Genomic DNA, 24,947 nt, shown 5'->3' on the forward strand with positions numbered 1-24,947 from the left:
CAAGAAATATACTGTAATGAAGGAAAACCACAATTTTACTTCATTTCATTTAGAGCATCTTGCTAAGGAGTAATTGGGAATTAAATATGTGGCTGCTCTGTGTACACCTCAAGTATGCTGGATGCAAACTACCACGAGACGTAAGGCTGGTGCAGTGGCAATAGTGAAATGTCCAGACTGCATGCAGAAACATGGAGAAATGAGAATTCTGTGGAAGGGTTAAGGAACTGAGGTGAAAAAGAGGATTTAGGAGGCTGGAAGAAAACAAGTGCCTGCCTAAGCAGTTCCATGTATAATGTTTTTTAAACATTGTATTCCAGTCCTTTCTGGAATGGAAGAAATCTCAGATTGTGGAGCCCAGAGTAATCAGTTAGAAAACTGGGGAAAACTTTCACCTGTCTCAAGTGGCTTTATGTTTTGTTTATTCTTTTTTAATCCAAAATACTGAACAATCTGCCAAAAATAAGCTATTAACATCTGTGCAGAATATGTGAATATGTTTTGGCAAACCAAAAAAATGTTTGATGAACTTTCATGTCGGTATTTTAGGATTAGTAATTTCAGACAAAACCTGAGTGAACAATTAAACTATTTTTAGTGTTGTCATTGTAAAATGATGGATAGCTGTATCCAGGATGCTGCCTTTGCAGCTAGACAGCCCTCACGCTTCTGGAGTGATTTGCTCTATGCTGGCTAAAGGAAGGTCAGAGGGGAAATAAGGAATTTGACAGGCAGATGTGTACCAGGATTTGGATTTCTGTGGAGGTCAGGCATAGCGCTGATGTTGAGTAGTTGCATGATTAACGCTTTCCCTGCCTCTGAAACACTGTAGAAAGACCCAGTAGAAGTCATGCCAGTTCAGACATCTATTAAAAGACTGGAACATCCAGATTCCTGGCGTGGGCAGGGGCTGGTCGGGATGAATTCACATGGCTCAGCTGAAACTGGCAGTGCTGTGAGCTGCAGATCTTGCCCAGTGAGTTCAGAGGCACTGCTCAGGTGGATTTACTCAGCAGAGGAGGACATCAGTTAGAGCATAGTCACTGAGCAGACCTTTTTCTTTCTGCAGTGGGCACCAGGAGGGTTGCTGCGGTACTTGTACCTCCCTTGCACCAATTAGAGTAATTCTACAGCTTCTTCACTTCCATCAAAATATGTAGCTAAACCAAACACAATTGCTGTGCCTCCACATGCTGCCGTCTCCAGCCACGTGGTACCAACGAGCGGTTTAACGCCCACCAGCTCCCCTTCCAGTGAGCAACGTACATGTTTGCATTCAACAGGGTAGCTGTGTCACTAGCTGACTGATGGGCAAATATAAAGCCATGTGGAGACCCACAGGCTGTGTTTTCAGGCTGCTGGGGAACATAGCTGTCTCGGCAGAAATGCCTTTTGTAGCTATAGATAGGGTTGTCTGTATAATGGGTGGGAGTTTCCCTGTGAGGATGAGAAGGCAGCTGGGTATTGATGCTTCTGGAAAGAGGTAATGCAGGACAAATAACTTCTGAATGTTCTGGCAAGAGAACAGAAGGAGAGTGCTGGCTGGAATTTTAATGACCAGGGATGAAGCGTGCACCAGAACCAGTCCAGATTCTGCTGAGGGTTGCTCTCATCAGGCATAAAGCCTGTGTGAAATCTTCATAAACGGAGATCTCAGACGCCCTCTCCATGAGCTTCATCTCTTTGTTGGAGCAGTTTCTGCTCCCTAAGAGCTGTTTGTGTGTTTTCTTGGCTGCTTTTTTTTTTTTTTCTGCTTCACAGAAGTATGAGAATTATTTGTAAGACTGAGTTAATGGCTTTCCACAAAATCACTATCCTGAAGTACGATGGCCTGCAGAGAGCATCGAGCTTGTTACAAGAGTGGGGAGAGGCTGGTAAGCCAGGAGAGGCTGGAAAACATTATTTGGTTGCAAGTAAGTGCCTCTTTTCAGGTGCTGGAAAACAGTACAAAGATTGGCACTTCATACAGTAAGCAGTCATAAATTAAGTCCTTCGGCTTAATGACCTAGGCTTTGTGCCTGTGCAAATTTTCTAATCGCAGAAGCAGCTAAGGCAAATACTGTTACCACAGGCACAGTGCCGTTCAGTAAGTCAGCCAGGCTTCTTTGGGCTATCAGCTCATCTAAGGATAAGAATTAAATCTCCTTAAAGCACATATCTGAAGCATAGTGTAATAAGTTGTGTTGTTGAAGCAGCCTGAAAAGCAGTGGCAATTAGATTAAACATGCCTTGTTTTTAATGAGCGCAGGCAAATATCTCTGTACACGGTCTGTCAAGGCTCAGAGGGAAGGGATTTCCCTTATTAGGGCTCTCTGTTGTGGTTTGACAGAGAATTCGGGGAAACTTAAGCAGCTAGTGGTATACAGAGGGTATTTTTTTGTAGATAGATTGTCACAGTCCTGCAAGCAGAGGTGTTTCCTAGTACTGCACCTCTCCTGAGAGATGCTGGCTCCAAGGACAGTGCAGGGCAGCCTTCCCCAGGCTCTCTGCACAGCCACCCTCTTACCCTCACCTGGAGGGGTACAGTGAGGCTCATAATACTGGTGTTCTTTGGTGCCTTCTTGCAGGAGCCAGATCTTTCTGAGAACTTTAAAAAAAAAAAAAATTGGCAGGGCAGGGCCAAATTTCTTGTCAACAGCAAGCACAAGGGCAGATGTCCGTGTGTGTGCTTGGGCTCATGTCCAGTCTTTCCCCTGCTGCGGTGTTTGTGCAGGGATGGGCACAGGTACTCGGTGGCAAATACTCCTGTGTTTGCTAGGCTGGAGCTCTGCACTAGGGCTTGTTATCATATTCACCAGTGAATAATCTTAATTGTCTGAAAATTCAAGACCCTGGAATGAGCTTGTGTCTAAATTGTTCATTAAAAATAGCGGAGCCTTTGGATGCCAAGTGATCTAAAGCCTCCAGGGTGCTACAACCCCTCCAAAGGTGGAGATTTCAGTGCAAGCAAACTTCTGCAGCCCGTATCTGTACTGAGACTCTGAGGGACTCATTATATTTGTATTTGTCAGTGTTGTGTAGGCAGGTGTTTTTCCTACAGCTTCTTATTCAATGCCAGCCTGATTCATACTTCCAGCTACTTGTCATTTCTGCAATAAAATTCCTTAGTGGTGATAAGGTCTGGAGGAAAACAAAGATAACAAGACAAGGCTAGAATGTACTTGTTGCAGACTTGCCCAGTTTATGGATATTTCCAAAATTGTTTCTTTATCAGATTAGTTCTACGTGAGCTTTTCCTCTTGCTTCCCAGACTGATAAAGGCACAGGAAGGCAAAATTAGTATTTCAAAGTGGAGCTAACAGTTCAAGGCTGTGACTGCTTTCTTGTTCTTGTACATACATGTGTTCTGACCTCGATCCCCCAGACCTGGATGTAACACAAGTAACACCACTGCTATTTCCAATAATAATAATAAGTAAAGTGCTACTTGGGTTTCATAGCCTGCCCCTCCTGATAACATCTGTGATTCAGAGTTAATCGTCCACACAACACAGAAGTCAGCAGATATATTTCAATTCCCTTCTGTCTATTTAAATCCCCTAAATTACCCGCAGGTCAACCCATAGATGAAAGCCACAAGATATTTTTGAAAAAATTGGAAAGAAACAAAACCGTTTGCCAGAACACCAGATTGCAGATTGCACCGTTTTAGTACAGCTGGGCCGAAGCGGGTGGTGACATGGCTGTGTTCAGGTGATGCTAAAACCCCATCTTTGCTTATCCCCCTGCATCCCTTGCTGCTCTCTGTCTTCTGTGGCTTGTGTTTGCAGCTGGCCCAGTGGCAGCAGCTGGGATTAACAAGGTGACTCTGAGGAGGCTTGTCCTTCCTGAGATGATCCTTTTACAGCATGAATTAGAGCCATCTGAGCATAAAACAATCCCCAGGTGGCCATGGCAAACAAAGCTGCTCATCACTTAGAAGTCTGCCACATGAAACTGAAGGTTTTTCCTTGCTTTCACCCTTCTCCTGGTCCACTGGGTCTCCTCCGGGCCACCAGCTTCTCCTGACCTGACGTGCTTCTGCGGCACAGCAGCAGGAATACACCAAATTCACAATAGTCAGCGACAGGGTACTTGGGGATACATTAAAAAATTGGAATGTGATTCCTCCACGAAAACATATAGGGTGGGAAAAAAGATGATAAGATGGTGTACTGTATTTAAATGCAGGAAGTTCTTATTTTTGCTGGAATACAGTTGTCTCTGAGCCAAATGCTGGCTGCGTCATGTCCTGGTTTCATGAATATCGACACAAGTGTACCTCAGGGCAGGATCCCTTCTATAATGGGTTGAGCTTCTCAAAAGCAAAAGTCACATTCTTTTTGCCTAAGGAGGCACGTGGGTAAAACTAGAAAATATAATTTATATTAAGAGATGGCCTATGCCTTTGAATTTTTAATGGCTTTTCCTAAATGACAACATTTAGGAAAGGCATTTAAATCCCAATACGCACAACTCTGCTTAGGTAAACACAGACCTGACTTGTTAGTATTCCCACAGAAAGTGGTCTTCCAGAGGAGTCTATCCTTAATAACAAGGTCCTGAAAAAAATTGCAGGATGTTTGCCCAGTAGCTGTGTTTATCATCGCAGGGGGTTTGGATGTGTTTAATGGACTGGAGTTGAAGGCAGAAAAATGAAAAAGAAATCTAGAAAAAGAGAAGGAGCAAGCAACAGCTGCAGGGAGCTGATGGGAAACATGGGTTCAAGGAAAGGAGCTTGAACTGGGAGAAAGAGGTAAGGACGTGAGCCAGGTTCTTTGCAGCCCTTCCTCCACTCTTCTCAGCACTTGTGAGATGTGTGGGTATTTCTCACACTGTTCTCCCCACCAGTGATGCTAGCTGGAGAGGAGCTGGCTTGTTCTGACAGCAGGTTTTGTGCCAGAGGAGACTGAACCTGGTGCTGGGCAGGTTGTTGTGAGGTCGGGAGACACTTTGGGAGAAAAAAACCAGCTTCATGCTGACTGACAGCGAGGAGCATCAACCTCTTGTGATTTGTGTGTGGGATGGGTTGGAGGCTGAATGCTGGCTTTGCTTTTTTTTGTCTTTTGAAGTTCAAAATTCAGCCTGTGAGAGAGAAACTTACCGAAGCAGCATGTGGGGATATCTGCCATGGGAAAGTCTGAAATTCCCAGTTGTCTTACTTCCTTTGGAGGTTCAGCTCATGTAGATGTTGACCAAAATGTTGGAGGGGTTGTTTTTAAATAGGAGAAATGACAGTTGGGGGAGACTGACTCACTGGATGGAACTCTTTTTTTTTTTTTTGAGCCCAAGGAAAAAGTAAGTAATTTTTAGTTGTATTCCATGGCATTCCCTCATCAGTTTACCCCAGATTTTCATCAGTGAGATCAGGATTTGGACCGTGTACTTCCATGGTCATCAGCTATGTGACACACCATGTCAATAAACATGGTGGGGCTGTTTGCTAGAATAATCACCAGCTTAGAGGTTCCCTTTGCTAAAATACAGCCAGGACTGACATCCAGCATAACCAGCAATCACGGCCAGATCATACTCATTTGCCCAGGAATGATGCTCCATCTGATGTAGTTAAGGGGCATGTTCACAGGGTTGAACAAGTGTTATTTGTCCCCTCGCAGGAGGTGGGAGCCCCAGATATGCACTCCTTCTATGTTTACTCCAGCCAAATCTCATCTCCAAGTTCCATGACTCACTTTACATCCCACCACTTGCAAAAATCTCCCCTCCTTTGCCTGCTTGATCACGTTTCCTTGAGTGGCTTTGCCTTTGGGAGTTTGGGGTTGAACTGGGGGGGTGTTCTGAGGGTTGTAAATGAGGTATGTATGTGTGTACGTGCAGATCTGTATCTACCACATGTCCGAGAACAGAAAACCTCTTGCCTGCTTTTTTGCCTTTCCCTCATCCTTTTTTTTGTTTTTGCTTATCCCAGGAAGCCTGCTTATTGCCAAAACCTAAGAATACTCTTTTAACACTTTGTCTGATGTTTTTGCTTCACCTGAAAGAGCCAGAACTGCAAATGCCAGAACTGCAAATGCCAATATCCTGGTGAAAAAAGGAAGGCTTCTCGGGTTTGTTTCATCCAGCCATTTCCAAAAGGAAATAAGCAGGCTAAATACATTCATAAAAATGCATGAAACACCCTGTGGGGACTGTTGAATGACAGTAACAGAGGGGCAGAAGCGTCAGTTTTATACAGGCTGGTGTTGCCAGACTCTCAAAAATTTTCCAAGTGGCATTTGAAACTGTTAGGACCCACTAACCACTGACTTTTTGCTAGCGCATATTTCACTTTTCTTCTTCAAATGCCAGGTTTTGGTGGGTTTTTTGGTAAAAACACATAGGAAAATATTGGCCTGATTAAGAGCAAGAATGAAAAAAAAAAGAAAGAAGAATGTTCCTTACTTATAAAATGAACTATAGTTTATCACTAAAAAAGATTGTGAACAGTTACTTAGTTTTGGGGTGAAAATATCTTAAATAGCTCAAGTTAGTTTCCTACGCATATTAATATGACTTTCCCTTAAACTGACAGCTAATTCTAAAGTCAGACTTTCCACCTGAGAATATTTTTGTTTCTCTTGTAAGAAACTCCTAAGAATAAAAATTTAAAAAAAAAATAAATAATGTCCTGTGTATTGCTACATTGGACAGCATTTTGTTTATCTATAGTCTGGCTTCTACCCCTTGTGTTTTAAATGATTTCTCTCCCCTTAGTTTGTGCTGGTAGTTAAGCATAGGAGCATCTAAAGCTACAGATGTTCCCACAGCATTTGGGCTGGGGTCTGAAATTACCCGGAATTCATAATTTGGGATCCATTATGAATTCAGTGTTTTCCCTTCTTGCTAGTGCCGTGTGTGTCCCCGAGCCCCCGGCGCACCTGGGCAGATCCCAGCTGACATGCCAGTACCCAGAGTGGCAGAACAAGGACCAAATGCCCTGCAAGATATTTAGGCTGATTCAAATTTTTCCGATTGTGCCTACAAATATTCACCCCAGAGGAGCAGCTTGTAAATAAGACAGAATGGCGAGGTTTAAGCAGAGGCATAAAGCAGAAGCTCCAGCTTATTGACCACCCTGAGAGAGGAAGGCTTCCTGCACTTGTGGCCCAGCCGGGAGGTCCTTGGTGGCCAGCGCCGTGGCTGAGAAAGGCACACGCACATCTGTTTGACTTTGAACGCAGTGTCCAAGGCGTCCCATGCCTCATTACTGCTTGTTGCCTGAGGTTGCATTTCTCCCTGGGTTTTGGCAATGGCTGGAGAACAGGCATCTACCCCCCCTCCGCCGGCCAGCTGCCAGGCAGAGCCCTGCGGACCATCCCGCAGCAGTGCTGATGTTTCTTGCTTTGCTTTTCCTGGAGAGGATGGAGCCCAGTCCAGCCACACAGCCAGGTATTTGGACAGGTTTACGGTGGACCTTGTACAAGCTGAAGAAACAGAATTGAAGTAAAGAACTAAATAGGAAACTGTTAAAATACCGCTAAATTAAAGAGAAAATAACCACCTTATTCTTTCCTATATGTACCTAAAGGATAACTTCTAATACTGCCCCTTCTCCCACCTCCTCCCAAGCCCTTTGTTGTGGGAGTGTACTTATTTCCATTGTTTGCTCCACAAACTCCGAAGTAGGTGCTTTTCATTTGATCTTTTCAATCTTGATTTAGTTTATTTCAGCATTGCACTCAGCCTGCTCACGTGCACACTAGCGCTTATATTCCCAAATGCCCCAGCAATTCAAGACTGTCGCAGCTGTGGGTTTTTTCACACTTTATTTTTTTTCTTTTTCTTTCAGCATCCAGTTTCCTTTTCTAGTGCTTTTTTCATTCCCCAGGGAGGCAGCAGTCAGTGTAGCACAGCACCAAAGCTGGTTCCCAGCATCCGAGGGAGATGACAAGCCCTTTTTGTGACAGTGTCTTCAGGGGGTGAAATGTGCTAACGCAATGCAAATCACCCTTATGAAACAGCCAAATGTCTTGGGACTCCATCCTAAAAATATTCCACAAATATGGCTGTGGTGCATTTCTTTCATTTCCTCTAGTCGGAGGCCAAATCATCTGAAAATATATCTGTTTTCTAGCTGTCCTGTGTTATGACACAGCTGGAGTTGGTTAAAATCTAGAGGGCAGTATCTGGCTTAAGCTGACGGGTCTTTGTGCAGCTTTGATTTATTATTCTAGAACAGCCTGTCCCCTCTTCCATCCTGTAGATAGTTTTGTTTGGTTTTAATGAGAAAACCAGAAAAAGGCTGAAATAGCTTTGCTTTTGTGTTCTCCATGTGTAATACAAAGTAGAGGTCTAGGTATCCAGATTCCCAGATTTCTCCAAATCGAAGCAGTGTCCCCCCATTTAATGCAGGGATGGGTGGCGGGTCGTTTCAGGGGAGCCTTTGGAGAAACTTTTGTCTTCCAGAGCTTTGCAGGACCCAGAACGACAGCCAGTGAAGGTGGTATTTGTCTTTCTGTGAGCCAAATTTATATTCTCATGTTTTAACCAGGAAGCCAGGTAGTTAAAAGAATACTTTTAAAGCCTGGATGGTTTTGATATTATAAAGGAAAGCTAACCACAGTACTGGTTCAGGCACCTTGGTGTGGCATGCTGAGCCACTTCAGAGGGTGGAAAGGAAAAAATAAAATTAAGCTAATTATCTTGGCATTCAGGTTTTCTTTTGAAGCGTAAACTTCTTGTGGCTCTCTGTTTTGCACAGTACAAGTGCATCCCACAGACAGGGAAGGGTGTCAGGATCTTTTGTGGAGGATGCTTTTCCGTCTGTATCCAAACTGCATCTTTTGGCTCTGTGTCTTGTTTGGAGTTTCTAGTGTGGAGCCGGTTTTTCTCTCCATGAGGGCAGCAATGCAAATCACAGGATAAAGGAAAGCCATGGGGACGATCTTTCTGGTAAATGAGTGTGCCGAAAGTGTGGTAGACAAGAGTTAAAAGATGATTTAACTTCACCCTTCGTTATTCTAACTGATGCTGAAGAAGGAGACGGGGAGAGGGAGATTTTAATGGAAACCATAATAATAAACTTTGCTGTAAAGTGGAGGAAGCAGGTCTCTTTAGACCATGGCTCTGGTTCAAGCTGGAGATTACTTTCTAATTCCTGAATCTGTGCCCCCGGTGAAATGTCTGCTGGATGCCGGTTCCCTCTCCCGCAGCAGCTCCGGATGAACTGAAACAAGCCCCGGCTGCCTCAGGAGACACAAGTGGGTATGTGACTGGTTGTATCTCAGCCTTATGGGGCAAGGAAGAGAAAATCTCTCATTTTAAGCCATCCTGGCACCTGACTCAAAGTCCTCTGAGGTCAGCTGGGGTCTCTGGATCAGACCTTCGTAATAAGCAGCCATTGTTTCCAGACGAAGCAAAAAAATGTGATTTTCTTTGGCTTTGAGGATTTGTTATGTTTTTTTAAAGGAGGAAGAGAACCTCAAAGGACATTTCTTTGTTTTCCCCTGAAGACTGTACTCTTGGCTGCAGACCATCTCTCTTGCACTCAAGCCCTTAAATGCATTTTCTCTCTTTCCCCCTGCCTCCTCTTTTTGCCAACAGAGGAGACTGGCTGTGCGTTGCCCTCTGCTATCCCAGAGAAGCCGTGTTTCAGGTGGTGGCAGATATCTACCAGCGACGGACAGGGACGGTGCACAGCGTGAAGCACTACCTCGCTGCTCCTTCCCGTGCCAGCGCTCTCAATGGGACCGGCGAGCGGCTCTTCTACTTTGACAGAGCATCAGGGTGAGCCCTGCATTGCCCCTGCACGGGCAGCAAACCCTCAGGGTCTTTCTCTTACCAGTCCCAGCACGTCCTTTCCCTTCCTCATAGTTAAACCTCAAGCCCATTCATCTTGCCTGGTCCTTTCACTGATGGCATTTCACAGTGGATGTACAGGCTGGAGTGCCTGGGGTAGGCCTGTGCCTGAATCACCGAGCAGGGATTTGCATTGCTGTTAAGAGAATGGCTGATTTCTTGGCTGGGCCCAGCTCCTTTAGGCATCCCTCCTGCTCAGATTTCCACAGGTGTGGGTGCGGTGTAAATGTTTGTTCAAACCCACTGCACCCCAAAGGGCCATGAGAAGGAGCCCTCTCATGACTGCTGCAGCTTCAACGCCGAGATCATTTGGGAGGGTTCAACTTCTTCATATTCCCATGAAGAGAGATTTCTAAAATTATCACTTTCCAAAACCCAGATTTTGTGGGAAAAGGAGAGCACCGTAGTACATCTCTTATTTTGAAGGCATGAAGAGAGTCCTAGAGATCTTGCAATATCTTTATAAGACTCTAGGACACCTTCGGTTAAAAAAACACATTACGAAATTGCGTTTCTCAGTCAGCTAAAATAGTTAGGGAGGAAAAAAGTGTTTTGTGGTCTAACCATGGGTCCCATGATGCCTCACCTGACTAAGTAGATACTTCAGGAACCAATCCACAAACACCAGATTTGAAATAAAATGGGATATATTTATTCATTTGATCATAACACATGAGCAATCAAATCCCAGAATGTCTTTCCTGCTAACCAGGCTCCTTGCTGATGGCCAGATCTCTCTCATTGTAGGAATTGTGAAATAACAATTTACTAATTAATCCTGCCTGCCTTTTTTTTTTTTTTTTTTTTTTTTGAGGGGGGTGGGAGTTACCCAAAATCTGTAAACAGGTTGTTTACCACTGAATAGCTGGGAAAATGGTTTCACATGTGGGTCTGTGGGGGAAGAGGCACTGGCTGCCAGCAGCCATCTGGACCTGGTACGTGCAGATTGGTGGGGTAACCTAACTTAATCCTGGCACTATCAGCCTTTTGGTTCTCTGTTTAACTCAGCAGTGATTTTTTTTTAGCCTTTTAGAGTACAGAAGTTACGGGACTGGCTTTTTTTCTTTTCCTGTTGCTGTTTTTTAGACTGTTTCATAATGAGTGGGATGTTTCCCCTTCTTTTTTTAACCCCACATGCTGGATCCTTGGAAAGGAACCAAGCTTACTCATTCTTTCTCCAGACAAATAGAAACAAGTATTTAGTATTGAAAGAAATAGAATGAAAAATCCCTTTAAAGCTCACATATCTTTTTGGTCCTGGAGCTGAACTGAGCTGTTTATATAATTTCCTCAGCCTGAACTGCAGAACGAACACGATTGAAAACATACTTAGAACAGCTAGAAAAAAAAATAAAAAATTCCGAAGGCCAGAAGACCTGGCTGCCTTCAGGCTTTTGTCAGGCATGCCTCGGGCTAAGCTCTGCCTGCGGGCCATGACCGTGCAAGGCACAGAGCTGAAAGGGAGATGCTGATATTTCCAGGCAAGCCTGCAGAACAGCCCAAGCACTGCTGCTGCTCCTTCTCTGGTGGGATGCCACCACGCTGGGGAGAAGCCGGGGTGCCTGGGGCTGGAGAGGGGCTGCCCCACACCCTGCTTGCCTGGTGAGGGGGATGAGATTGCCTGGATGAGAGGGGAGCTGGACCTGCATCCTTGCAGGACCCATTCTGCAATAAATGTGTGACGTCACACCGCTGTAAGACAGTTGGTGATGTCGGGAAATGGGAAGGATGATGCAGTTTGGCAAGTGCAGATTCCGCCTCTGCTCAGCTCGTCTCTGATCCCTCTGCTCTCATTTGTAGGTACCTATTCGTTCACCTGCAAGCCCGTGAAGCGCGGGAAGGACACAGTTACTGCTCTCAGCAAGGCTGCGAACGTATCAAAATCACGGCGCATATGTACCCAGGGGGGTCCTGGAGCTGTGCCCCAAACCCCTTCCCGGAGAGGCCAGCAGCTCTCCAGCACCCCATGTCCCAGCACCCAGCAGGGCCGTGCAGGGTGTGCGGGGCCCCACAGGTACCGCGTGTGTAAAGAAAAGCCGTGAGGAATTCCCACGGGGGAATCTGCCCAGCGCTATGTAACCTGTGTAGCGGGAAGGGTTTGGGTCTGAATTTGGGCAGCGTTTTGTGCTATGCTTCAAAGGCAGGCTCAAAGAAATTGCCCAACGGGAAGCATGTGAATGCACATTCATGGCACCTTTTTTTCCCCACTTTTTTCCTTTAAACATGAAAAAAAAGGACTCTTGAGAGGGCTCGGATTGGATTAACTTTGAATTCCTAAGTATGACATTGCTGCTGAATTTCAGACTGGGAAGTAATTCTGGTTAATAGGAATAACTGGAAAATCAGAGCCAAGTTCTCTTCTCATTTACTGTAAATTCACTCCAATCTAAATCCTGTAGAATTACTTCAGGCTCATGCAGATCTGCGCTTGTGTTTATAGCCAGGCAGAATATATGAAATTCATATTTGACTTTTAAACTCAGTGGCAGAGTGACCATCAGAGGTCCTTCCAACCAGCATTGCCACAATCCTGTGATAAATGGTGTCTTCATAACGAGCACTTACTTGTGAACCAGGATGACAGTTTGAAAAAAGAATTCTTAAAGTTTTGCGATCGTATCTATATGAGCAATGGTACCTAGTGTCATTTTGTTGATGAAAGCCAGGTAGTGAGCTTGTTTTTAAGTTTCTGTCTCTGGTGTAATTGCAGCTGGCTATCACTAGCACGCCCTCCGTCAAGTATGTAAGGATCCAGATCCAGTCTCTTGGCAGGGCGGAGGTACAAAACCACTTGACATCTGCATTCATTAAGGTATGTTGTGTTTTACCACATTTGAAATGGTGATGAAACAGGGGAAACTTTATCTCCAAGGAAGGTTACTGCAAAATCTTGCTGAGCCTTGTTGGAAGGAAATGGGAAGTTCCCCTGGAAGAGGCAAGTGCATTGTTCTCCCTTACAATTAACTCCATCAAAGTCACTGGGAGTTCGTATTCTATTCAGATGAGGATTTGAGCCCTTGGGGGGGGAAAAAAAGGCCTTTTATCACCTCAGAAGAAGAATTAACACCACCACACTAATGTAAAGGAAGGGGGGTAGGGGGAAGCACACCAGAAATCATTGTTTACAAAGGATGTGGGAAAAACCCCAAGTTTGTTTTTCTGATTTTCTCTACTTGCATTGCACTAAAAGCTAAAAATAACTGTATTTCACTATTGAAGGGGTTTGGAGTTGTCAGGATGTCCCTGCACATGCCTTATATGTCTGTCCAGATGGTGAAGGGTGACTGAAGTCATGCTTGCAAGGACACTGTCCAGGCTTATGTGCCTGTGGGCTACTGAATTATAATTAATGCTAACAAATGCCAAGCAAAGCCGGTACAGCATCCTTAAGGAGTCTGAGCAGCCAAGATTTCTTGCCACATGCACTGGCTGTACCATCAAAAATGTATTCAAAGCCACTAGCAAGCAGGTGTTACTGGAGGCAGCATCCTCACCTGCAGTGAAGTGCAGATACTTGCAGGAGGGGTGTAGCATCCTCAAAGCATCCTTGCCTTCTCTAAAGCTTTAATGCAAAGTATTGTTTTTCAAAGGAAGTTTTATTTCCAACACAAGTACTCCTAGCTGAAATAAAGGCTAGGCTAGGCACATGTTAAGGATTAATGTCTAAAGAAGGATTCTTACCCTGAATCTTAAAAGATGCAGAAAATCTGGAAGTAAAGAAGTGAAGCAGAGGAGGCCTCATTACCAAACCACATGTTTTGTTCTTGTTTTGCTGAATGAAGAGCAAAAGTCAGAAATGTTTTTGATTTATAATCCAAGCTTCTCCAAGGACTGAGGGAACCAGGTGCAGTAGTGTCCTGCTCCAGCCCCCGTGGGGCCACACGAGTCCTTGTGCTGGCTCCTCATCGGGTCCTCAGCATGCGGGCAGGGGTGAGACACACAGCAGGCCTGTTTCTTTTGACCATGGCTCTTGTTTAGGTCAGTTTGTAGTGGTGGTTGCTCTCTGCTCTGTGTGCATCCAGACTTTGACACACTTACCAAGCTTAGGAGTGTGAGACAGCCAGGACCAGGCAAAAGATTTAGCCTGTCTTTGCTCCTCCTCACTGCCCTCTGTCCACCCATGGCCTGCACATTGATGTTCCCCTTACCCTTGGCTCACTGTTGCATTCAGCATCCTCCAACATCTTGCAGAAGGCACTTTTTAACACTTGGCTCCCTTGTTCCATCTGGCCCTACACTGCCTGGAGACATACAGGTCTCATTGATGGGATGTATCAGAGCTCCATGGTGCCTGCTGACTTTGGACAACTCTGTGGATTACAGTGGCATGTTGTGTGCCCTGGGCTCAGCTTTCTGACAGACAGCCTCACCTCGGTATGATCTCCTTGGTGGAGGTTGTGTCCTCCCTGACTGGGCTGTCCCCAGGGATGCACAAGTGCCAGGCACCTCAGAGAGCCTTTGCCTTTCTAAAAGCAAATACGGTGGCATATCCTGTGAGGAAGGAGCCCTTGCTGCAGGAAAGGAGGAGAGTAGGAGCCACTTGTGCTACAGCTTCTTTGTAGCACTTGAGACAGCCCTACCAAGAAGTCTTTTGGTTTTGATACTTAAATTTCCAGGGAAAGCAAAAAAAGTTAATGAGTCACTTCTATTCCCCCATCTGCTGCCTCAGCACCTCTCCCTTGCTCCGTGGTCAAATCTGCTTTGCCAAGTGACAGTAATTTTCCCCCCATGGAAAGGCACTGTATTAAGACTGAACTAAGCATTTTACTCCCAGGGTCCTCAGCTTCCCAAATGCATCTTCCTAATCCCCCAAAGATGCCAATGACCTCATTTCTCATGGTTTTGTACCCCACAGAAAACTAAGAGTTTTGCTTCCTCCTACCACTGACCATCTATCAGTGATGTCACTTCAACTGTACAAATAATGCATTTAAAATTATAGGGTGTACACCCTTGATATTTTCCTTGCTTGTAACTCCCTTATGGAGAAGAATGATCTGAGTCGGAAGCTCCCCAGCCTGCCTCCATAACACTTACCTCTCTTTTCTGTTGCAGATAAATGACTCAGTTTTCCTGTTCAGTAGCCGTGGGCTATTCTTCCTGGTGCTAGATGCATGTTCAGGAGCAGTCGTGAGTAGGCGGCACTTTGGGATGGTTACTGGTGAAAAAGTTGCCAGTGCAATAACTGATTATGTTCAAACATTTATAAAAGAAAGGTAAGCAAACTGCTGAGAGCCTGGTTCATTTAGCAGCCCGTGGGTGATAGACAAAGAAAGGAAAATTGCCTACTTCTGTAACCAAACCTGTGCTCTGGAGAAATCTGGCACAGATTTAACATTTAGAAAACCCAAATATCACCCAGATAATAAGAGAGAAGCAGTGTGTCTGTCCCAGGATTGCACAGCTTAGAGCAGACAGAAACACTTTTTCTGGAAAACTAGCAATTCCTTCAAAACTAACCATTGCTTTTCCACCGTGGAGTAGAGAAGGTCCTTGCAATGCCATTTGCAATCCTGCGCACCTATCCTGGTGTCCAGCAGTTTCCTGGCAGCTGATGATTCAGTTTTCCGTTTCTGAAACGGGTTGGTTTCTGTTTACACTTACTGATTGTTTTTGCCTCTTGTGACAGATGAAAATCATAGGTGTGCCAGATTTTCCAATAGGACTTTTCCTGGGTGAGCCAATGAATAGACCTGCCTGCCCGCAGGCTCTGTTACCTTGCATGTGTCCTGGCAATGGTCTGGATCATCTCTGTTTGTGTCTGTCCCACATTCCTTGTGGTTTTATGTGTCGCCACATAAACATGGAACAACTGAGATTTATAGATAAATTCTTGGCTGCTGGCAGAAGAGGTCAAATAATCAGAAAACAGACTTTCAGACCAAGACTTTTCTGAGCAGTTCATGACCAAAGATTCGAACACTCCTGAGTTATTGCATCTGTATTAATGCACGAGTATGTACATGTATCAAGCGTGCATAAAGTGACGTATACCCATACAATGTCTGTACATTCAGTTTGATTTTCTGGTAGGATGTATATTTTGCAAGTCTAGGCATCCAGCTAAATGCAGCCAGTTGTGCCTGTAATTCATTTCAGGTACAGCTCACTGGGGGCTGAAAGCACAGCTGTGAGGACCAAAGCCAGACTGAAGCTTGACTGGAAATCAGACCCAGGATACAGGTGGTCTCAGAGTCCCAGGATGGCACAGCAACTGGATTTCTTCTGTGCCTCTGTCCCTCTCCCATAAGGGATGCACTTGCAAGCAGTCATTTGTGCTCATTTTGGTTCCATGTGAAGCACATATTTAATTTAGGAACGTTTAAACGGAGGCTTAAACTTCAGAAAGCCGACGTGTGATTGAGTTCAAAGGCATTTAAGCATATTCTTAAAGTTAAACAAGCTCTTAAGTACTTTTCTGAATAGGAGCTTAACGGTCTTGCAGATTCTTGATGAAGTAATATTTTGCAACCATGCAGTAACTACTGTCTCTCTTTTCAGATCAGTTGTTCTCGTGTGCTCTAGTGATATCGCAGATGTGATGGGGAGCTCTGAAATGTCTGTTTTTACCAGGTTAGGTTCAGCAAAGCCTATTGTCTTCCCCAAGGAAGGTAAATGTATTTATTCTACCATGTTTCTTTTGCTTAAGAGTTATCGGTGTGTTTCCGTATCAAAAATGTACACATACTAATACAGTGCTTATCAATCTGTTTCCTACTACAATATGCCAGTATAACCTAGTGAAAGCCTCGGGTTAGGGATGGTGAAAAGTACGGGAGCTACCTAGGGATTTTAACCCTACTCTGCCAGTGAGAAGCTGCACACTGCAAATTTTTCCTTCTAAAGGCAGCTTGTTTTTCTAACTGCCCCCCCCCCAAAAAAAAAAGAGAAATCATTTGATAAAGATACCATCTCTAAAATTCAACTGCTTTGCAAGGAAAAACAATCATAAACTGAAAAGTTGATGAAAAAGAAAATAGTCTGAAGTTAAGTAAGAGCTATTTATTTTCTGGATAAATGGAAAGAGCAATCACCAGTTTAGGAAAGTTCTTATGACAATTTTACCTTGGATTGCTGCAAAAAATCCATTGGTCTCATTGGTCCAGGAAATCCATGCTGGGTTTCCTACTGGAAATCTGGGGGCTATTGTGCCCAGGTTTGCAGGAATAATTTGAGTGATAAGGAAATCAAGAGAGCAACAAGCCAGCTTGATTCAAATTTCTTATGCAGTCTCTCGAGCAGAGATCAGATGGAGAATTGGCTGTATTTCCAGCTTCCTTTTTCTCTTGGGCGTTTGGGGATATTTTTTTTTTGTTCCCTACTGCTTTACTAAAGTTTACATCAATTTCTGGTTCAAGTTTCAAAGCTCATTGCTATGACCATTCCAGGGGAGGACAGCACAGTCTTTACAGTAGACACAGTGATTTCACTTTGGTGCCTGTTTGATTCCCGAAAAACTGTTTTTTTGAGGTTTTCTTTTTTTTTTGTCCTGAAACTTCATTGCTTCATTCCTTCATCAAAACCTGAATACTTTTGAAAGGAATTTTTTGATTAAAAAGCAATCTTTTTTGTTTGTTTTGTCAAACATTTGTCCCTGAACCACCTGTGCCACTTGTTTGGGTGCAGCGTTTCCAGGTTAGTTTAGCTCAGCTCAGCCTGCAGCCCCAACTACTCCTGAGGCACACAACGCAGCAAGCAGGGCCACTAGCATCCTGGTGACACGGTGGTTGGTGGCCATCTCCTTGCCCTGCCACTTCGGTGGGATGCTGGCGTCCAGCAGTGGGACTAAGCCACCGCTGGCCGATCATGTGCTGCCCCTGTTTTCCTTTCCCTAAGCGCAAGGGTGCTCACCCACGTGGCTGCCCTGATTTCCAGTCTGGGTAATTATGTTCTGCTTCATGAGCTTTCTCCCGCTGATTCAAGTATGCACACTATTTGACTTCACAGCTCCAAAAGCGATCGCACGCAGGACTGCTCCGCGCCGGGGGGCTGCATTTCAGGGCAGGCTGGAACCTTGCTCCCGAGTGCATATTGCTTCCGCCAGGAATAATGCAAAAAAGCCCCGACCCTTTTGACCCCAGCAGGATCAGGATTTAGGGTCTTGTTGCCTGGTTTCACAAAACTTTATTTAAATTAGAAGTGTTTACAGGAATAGTCTAGATCCAACCAGCTGCAAATAGCCTTTGGGAGTCTTTGCAATGAAAAGCATAATATAAACACAAGACATTATTATTAAAATGGAAGAATACATAATGCCTTTGTACTTTGTGACAGCAGAGGGCCAGAGCAGAGCTGACATGGGGGATATTTAGGCATAACAGGAAGAAACTGATGTAAACTAATAAAAGAAGGATTCAAGCGCCTAACCATTTTCATGTAGTCAAATATGAAAAAGTATCAGTCGTTCAAAAATAAAGAGTGAAACAATGTTCCTGCTAACTGATGTATGGGAACCTACCTTAGCTTACTGAAATACCTGCAGATCTGCGATGCAGTGAGGTTACAGCTTCAGCAAGGCCCATTGCCTTTTTTATCACTCTTTTTCTCTCCTAGATGTTCTATTATTTTAATCCAAGGAGAAAAAGAAGGGCTAAGAAGTTTCCATGATGTGTGGAGGGGGTCTGTGCCACGCTGCTACCCAGAGGGTCACTCTCTTTGTGTCTGTTTTTCAGGGAGTTTTGCCATGCTTGGCTATAAAGGACAAGCCAAACCCTCCTGGATTAAAGTCCTTAATCATGCTGGTTATCAGAAAGCTGCTTCTTTACAACATTATGTTCCCTTGAAGCTGAAAGAGTATCAATGCCCAGCTAATGCCAACGAGTTGCTAACATTCGCTTTTTCTCAGAACCACTCGGAGCACATCCCTGCGGGGGCTGCAGCCCCCGGGGGTTAGCATCACTGGGGCAGCACCAGCCAGGCAAAGCCCCCCGCCGTCACCAAAACCTGCTCTTGTTTCATGGGATTGTACCAAACCGATGGTGTTCACTTGTGTATTTTATAACTAATAAATATATTCTCATCTCACCCACTGTGGTAGAGCTTTATTTTCCAAATGGTGCTTCACAGGGCAGAATAGGAGAAGCCTGTGGGCTGCCCTTCCCGGAGAGAAGTGTTTTTACGTATCTGTGATTTGATATCAAAAGGTAAGTTTTGAAGGCAAGAGCCTGCTCTCTGGTATCACAGGAACTGGAAATGAAATTTGGCGTGGAAACTTTAGCAACATCCAGTGAAACAGATGTACTTCAGCAGAGGTAGAGAATTCTCCCTTCAGTCCTGTTTTCCCTTCGTTAATGCCTGCTTTTCAAAAACCTAAGTGTCCATCTGCTGTAGCGTCTCAGGTGAGCTCAGTAACACCTGCCTGGTAAGCATGCCATAATCTTGCGACACTATCTTCTAATCAAACTGAATATATGCAGTGTTATAACAACAAAGAGTTATAAATGCATGTCTGTCTGTAGCTAATGACTGGTGAAACACTGTTTGTCCAACTGATGTGAACATTTAATTAAAGACCTACAGGAATAAACCCCAGGATAAAGTATGTGTTGCACAGGGTAAATTCTTGCGTTTCTTTCAGACAATGCTTGTATTGACTTTCTGCTCCCATTGAGGACTGAAATACTGCCAGTATTAGTGGCTAATTCTCTTTGATTTTTTGTTTATGCTGCTGGTTTTTTGAAGTAAAGACAAAAATAGAGCTTTGTATGCAAACTGAGAAACAACCGATGACCTCACTGACTGCAGTTTAAGTACAAGGTTACCCTGAAATGATGAGAGGCTCTTTTTGGTTTGAACACAATGTTACTTGGTGACGGCATGACAGAGGGGGCAGGCAATTTCAGACTGTCCGTGTCTTTGCCACACGGGCTACTCAAAGAGGTAGGTGAATGTTTTGTTACTAATGTCCTGTTGTTTCTTTGGAATTCTCAGAAATGTCCAAACAAGTTGCTCCAGGAAAAGGTTAGTGTTTTGTTGGCCAGACTTTTGCTCCCCAGTGAGTTAGTCGCTCTGGCATCCGCACACCGGCCAGCTGATATTGTGCCTCTGAGTGGGGACTGAACTCCTCGGCTGGGACGCTTGCCACCATCAGGCACATACCGCCTGATGGTCCTTGGATGTGGGGTGAGAGGACACCTGAGAGGTTTACAGGCAAAGAAGGAGACCGTGACTCCATCCCCACACCAGGTAGGATAGGTGCGAGTCGGCTTTAGCCAGGGGAGAGCTGCTGGTTTGCTAGAAAAGTGAAGAAATCCCTGATGCCTCTTAGTAAAAAAGCGATGGAGACTGACGTCTTCGGTGGAGAAGTGGTACAAGAGGCCAAGCGGCTGGGACTGACCCTCTAAGGAGCTCCCTGAAGTCCTTTTGAACTCCTATTAATACCTAATTGTTATGATTTCTGAGGCTGTGCAGGGGAAGAGAAGCAAGATGTTTTTGGCCTATGAGCGTAAGACCAACATTGGAACAAGCACTTACAGAGCAAGCTTTTAGCTTTTTGGAGATTTATTTGATAATCTCTGACAGGTCCAGACCCTGGATCCCAATAAAACTTTGCAGAGCTCTAACCCCGGGCTGAGACTAAACAATTGGCAAAGGAAGAGCTTGGTGAAGGAAGGAGAGGAATGTGCCTAAACCTCTGAAAAATCTCTATTCCCCCTCCCGCCCCAGAAGGAGAGCAAATGGCAAATGTCCTGGAGAGGAAGGCGTGGAGCCGTGGCAAGCCAGATGCAAACAGTGAAGTACCACAAAAGCAAAAAGAAAAATATTTACATCCTGATGCAGTTCTTTGGGTAGCTGAAAGCAGCAGTTTGAAGAGGATTCAGGATGCTGTGATCCTTTTCAGCCACTGCACGCGTTTTCCTTACCTTGGGAGGGAAAAAAGGATTCAAAATTAGGGACGGTCTGTAGAGGGTACAGTTCCTCCATGGACCCTTGGAACATTCGAGATGATGTTTTCAAAGGCCACCACTAACTTGGCACGCACCAGAAGCCTGTGTGACTGAAGCTGTGGGGGTAAGTGTCGCGTGGGCGTTGTGCTTGTGGGAAGCTGTCATATTCCTCCCGCGGATTTCCTGAGCAGGAGGATCTCCACCCGCATGCTAGAGCCTGCATGGACTGTGTGCGTGTCCACATGGACCTGCAGCTAATCCAGGCACGTTCAGTACGTGTGATGCATTCAGGATACAAGGCCGTCCTGGGGGCTGTTACCCCCGGAGTGGTGGGACTGGCGCCCCCCAAAAGCATTAGCTGGGCTATACACTGAGTTACTGCCAGCAGGCACAGCAAAGCCAGCGCACCCTGGAGCTCAGCAAAGGGGGCTCAGCTTCCCACCGCTTTGGTGCTTTGAAATCTTCATTCGGTGGATGAAGGTTTAATTCAGTGAAATGCTGAATACTTCGAAAGCCTGTGAAACTGGGAGTCAGTCAGCCTCAGATGGGTGGAGTGATTGAATTGCAAATGATTTTGTTTAGCTGAGCCAAAACATGCTTCCTTTCCTCTTCAAGGTCTTTAAGACTCTTAAAAAAAAAAAAAAAAAAAAGGTTAATTTTGAAGAAACAACATAGCTTTAAAATAACTTTTTTCCCCCTTTTATTTCTGTTTCAAAATAGTTTGCCAATATCACAACACATTTACAAACACCTTAGTTTCCTTTAATGTATTCATTGTAAAAATTTCCTCTGACTCCTGCTCCTCATTCAGAATCTGTTTTTATGAACATCAGGAATGAAGGAATTTGCAGTGATGTTTATGTACAAAATACGTGAGCAGATCCTTCTTCCTTGTAGGGAAAGTTATTAGATAAATTCGTCAGAAACCAAGGTTCATTGGGAAGAAAATCAGAGTGCTGCTTTTGGCTCCAATATTGATTTCATGGGAAGTAAAGTCTGTTCCTGAGTTTGATCCTCCTCTACCTGCTAGTGAAAAAGAGCATCTAGAGGGTGGGTGACAAGCACAAGATCAAGATGTAGAGCAGAGCCTGCTACGCTGCTGTCATGAGCTGGGACTGGGAAATTTTCATTAGCGTTCTCTAGAAACGTGTTTGTTTATTTGTGAGGCTGTCTGAAGGCTTCAGCGGTGCTTGTGGCTGGGTGTGCACAGGAGTGCCACTGTGGCAAGAGCTGGCGTGTCCTCGGGTCATAAAGGCAAATGTGGTCCTCAAATCCATCTTCCTAGCTGGGGCTAAAATGCAAAATTCCCTGAGTGGGGTGTGAGGAGGGTCGCCACCATGCCACATCAGCAAGAAGGTAGCAGAGGTGCTAATTAAACAGCTCCTCTCTCTCTCCAGAATCAGCTTCCAAATTGATGTTGGCTTTCGTGCATATGAATGAGAAAACATGCACAAGGGTTCAGAGCCAGCCATCAAACTGCTAAAACCTCAGCGTCAGCTGTGGCAGTGGGAGGGTCTGGGTTTGGCCACCCAGGGTGTCCACGGCCACGGCACTGACCCGGGGGGCTCTCCTGGAGCATCTCGCCTGGCAAAGATGCTCCCTGGGGAACACAGATTTCACTCAAAGGTCATCTCAAGGACCAGTGCAGATTATTGTCTGCTGAGAATTTGCTCCCATCAGGCTGACACTTTTCCATGTGAGCTTTTCCTATTCTTCTCTCGGGACAGCTCCGGATCTCCGCTTTGCTTCTGCGCAGGTCTGTGGCCTCCCTTGCTGGGCAGTAGCAGCAGTAGTTGCCATCAGGTTTCTTGCTCCTGTTTGACATCTTTTTCGGGGGGACTAGGTGGCTGCTGCTTTTCTCCCATCCTTGCCATGTTTGTGAAGGATGGTTAATGCTCCCATTATGCCCTGCTCGACATACCAGAAAGGAGCCTCATCTTCAGCAGATGCTGAAGGTGCATCCTCTGAGGTCTGTCAAGCCAGTCTTAAAAAGCATTTTAAACTAGACAGTATTGGGAGTTAGGTTTTTAAAATTTTGATACCAGGCTTGGGGGGTTGCCCAGAGTCACGCAAGGTGGCAAGCTGAGGCTGGAGCCTGGCGTGTGTTTCTGAACGGCTGTGCCACCCAGGGAGCTCTGCTCTGCCCCTGGGATTTAGGGTGTCCATGTGACCCCAGCATGATGCGTGTGACCATCTAGTTTCCCCGGAGCACTCAGAGCACTTCTTTGCTGTTTAGCTTTCGGGATTGTCTGCTTTGCATTGCCTCCAGCATAAGAATCGCAGGGAGGGCAGTGGACAGGGATCCCTGACCGTGCAGTGCACTTTCTAGCACTGTGTTGCTGCTGACACCTGCAGTAGCAGCCAGCTGAGGACTAATGGTTTCCTGCATCTACTTTTAGCATTGTCTGCTGCTATTGTTCACTTTTTGGAAAGATCCAGCAGCTGGGAATCATTTCAGAAAGCCTGCCTTGCCAGATGCAGAGATAGAAGTCCCACTTGCCATTGCCAGGCAGCTTGTAATGGCTAGATGAAAAAGCTTTTCTCACCCAAGAGAGGAGTCACAGATGGTATTTGAGAAACGCTGGAGATGATAGGCTTAGGAGGACACTTGTATGGCCATCATGCTCTCGGAGTGCCTGGATCGGCAGGGAGATTTGTTGACATTGCCGGTTACGTCAGAGCTGAAGGCAGCCACGTGGCGCCTGTTCAAGGGAGATGCAGTGTGTTGCTGTACCCCCACGCAGCTCCGAGCGCTGAGCTGACCCAAGCTGGCTGGCAGGAGGTAGCGGAGTCCTCTCCAGCAGATGTTGATGAAAAAAGTTGCTACCTTTTCCTCTTCTTACATTTAACAGTAAAATCAAACATGTCAGCGTTTGTGTCAGATGTTTGGGAAAGATGCTTAACTGAAAGCTTTAAAGGAAAATTCCTGAGATTATCCTCCGAGCAGCGTTTTTCCAGGAGTGTGTTAGTCAGGGCTGAATCAGAGGAGTCGGATCCTCTTGGCCCTCTCGGCTTTCAGCCTTTCCAACCCAAGTGCCAGTTAGTCCTAACGCCGCAAGGAGCTCGGGCTTGCCACGAGCCGAATCAAACCCCTTACCTCAAAAAAAAAAAAAAAGCCACAAAATAAGCAGGATATTCTTTGGACTGTGGCAGATCAGACACTACAAAAACACTGAAGCCTGGCAGGCAGCTGACGCCTCCACACATGGCATGGCTTTCCAGTGTCTGATCGCTTGTTGTGATCTCTGCTGATGAAGATGGATGTAATCAGGGAAGCGGTCCCCAGTGAGCAACCGGGGATGTAACACCAGAAGCCATTTTGCACAGCCTGATGGTAAGTACTGTGCAGTTCTTGGCACTAAAGAGAGCAAAGTCTGTGACATTTCTTAAACGTATTTCCTACCAGTTTGCTACAGGTTACTGTCAGAAACAAGATCACGAGCAGAGACCATCCTCTGAGTTTTTAATCACCCAGAACAAAGAAATTTCTTTGCTACCTATGAAGCAACAGGAGAGCAAATGCATGCCAGCCCTGCCAAAAAATCAGCTCCTCCCTTTTATTTCTGTGAGCTCTGATATCATCTGAATGTATTTTATGACCAATAACTTATTGGAATCTGGTTTTATGTGACACTAACATACAGCTGTGTCCACGCTACAAGAAACACTGTTTATCTGCAATGACCATCCTGCGGTATTACCGCTTGTTTAGTTTTTCCTCTATTGTTAAGGCAGAATCTAGTGATTGGGTTTGCAGATTAGGCTGTGTAATCATCACTAATAAATCTTGACATTTTAATGGTGACTGCTGTACTTTGGGCGTACCTCTAATAATGTTCCTTTTAAAGAGCCCTGGCTTATCAAACAGTGGTGGTTGATGCTATTAAAATGTCAGACACGTGCAGCCTGGTTCTGGCACTAATTCCACAGCGACAGTATTGCTCTCTGATAATGTATATCATTCAAAGTTATAGCGTTATTAAGTGCATTCCTCTCTTCTACTGCTCTGTAACAGCATTTCAGCACCTGATAGACTGTACCAAACTCTAAGTCTATGCTGCTTCCAAAACTCATGGCTGTCAAATACACTATACTAAAACAAGCAAACGTTTTCCTGCTGGAATATTTCTTGACAAAACTGCTTCTAATGAGATTTTTAATACAATCATTGGATTACATGTAGTTCAAACGTATCATTGTACTTTGAGCTATATCACCTTTATGAAAAGCACAGGCATGTGTCTTGCATATATACATTGTGAAATTTGCTCCAGGATAAATCCT

General features: G+C 45.1%; 2 protein-coding genes across 4 annotated transcripts in view; both read left to right on the forward strand.

The window, feature by feature from the left end:
* LOC119150832 (cell surface hyaluronidase-like) overlaps nt 1–21,329 on the forward strand; it is a 55,219-nt gene extending 33,890 nt beyond the window's left edge. The window contains exons 18-23 of the mRNA XM_037393832.1: nt 9,523–9,705; nt 11,578–11,791; nt 12,488–12,589; nt 14,833–14,993; nt 16,279–16,388; nt 18,450–21,329. Of these exons, the coding sequence (XP_037249729.1) occupies nt 9,523–9,705; nt 11,578–11,791; nt 12,488–12,589; nt 14,833–14,993; nt 16,279–16,388; nt 18,450–18,670 (991 nt within the window). The 3' untranslated portion in view covers nt 18,671–21,329. The remainder of the gene's footprint in view (nt 1–9,522; nt 9,706–11,577; nt 11,792–12,487; nt 12,590–14,832; nt 14,994–16,278; nt 16,389–18,449) is intronic.
* LOC119150785 (cell migration inducing hyaluronidase 1) overlaps nt 1–24,947 on the forward strand; it is a 114,923-nt gene that overhangs the window by 32,298 nt on the left and 57,678 nt on the right. The window lies entirely within an intron of this gene.

Source organism: Falco rusticolus, chromosome 7, assembly GCF_015220075.1.
Source record: "Falco rusticolus isolate bFalRus1 chromosome 7, bFalRus1.pri, whole genome shotgun sequence".
Lineage (NCBI taxonomy): Eukaryota > Metazoa > Chordata > Aves > Falconiformes > Falconidae > Falco > Falco rusticolus.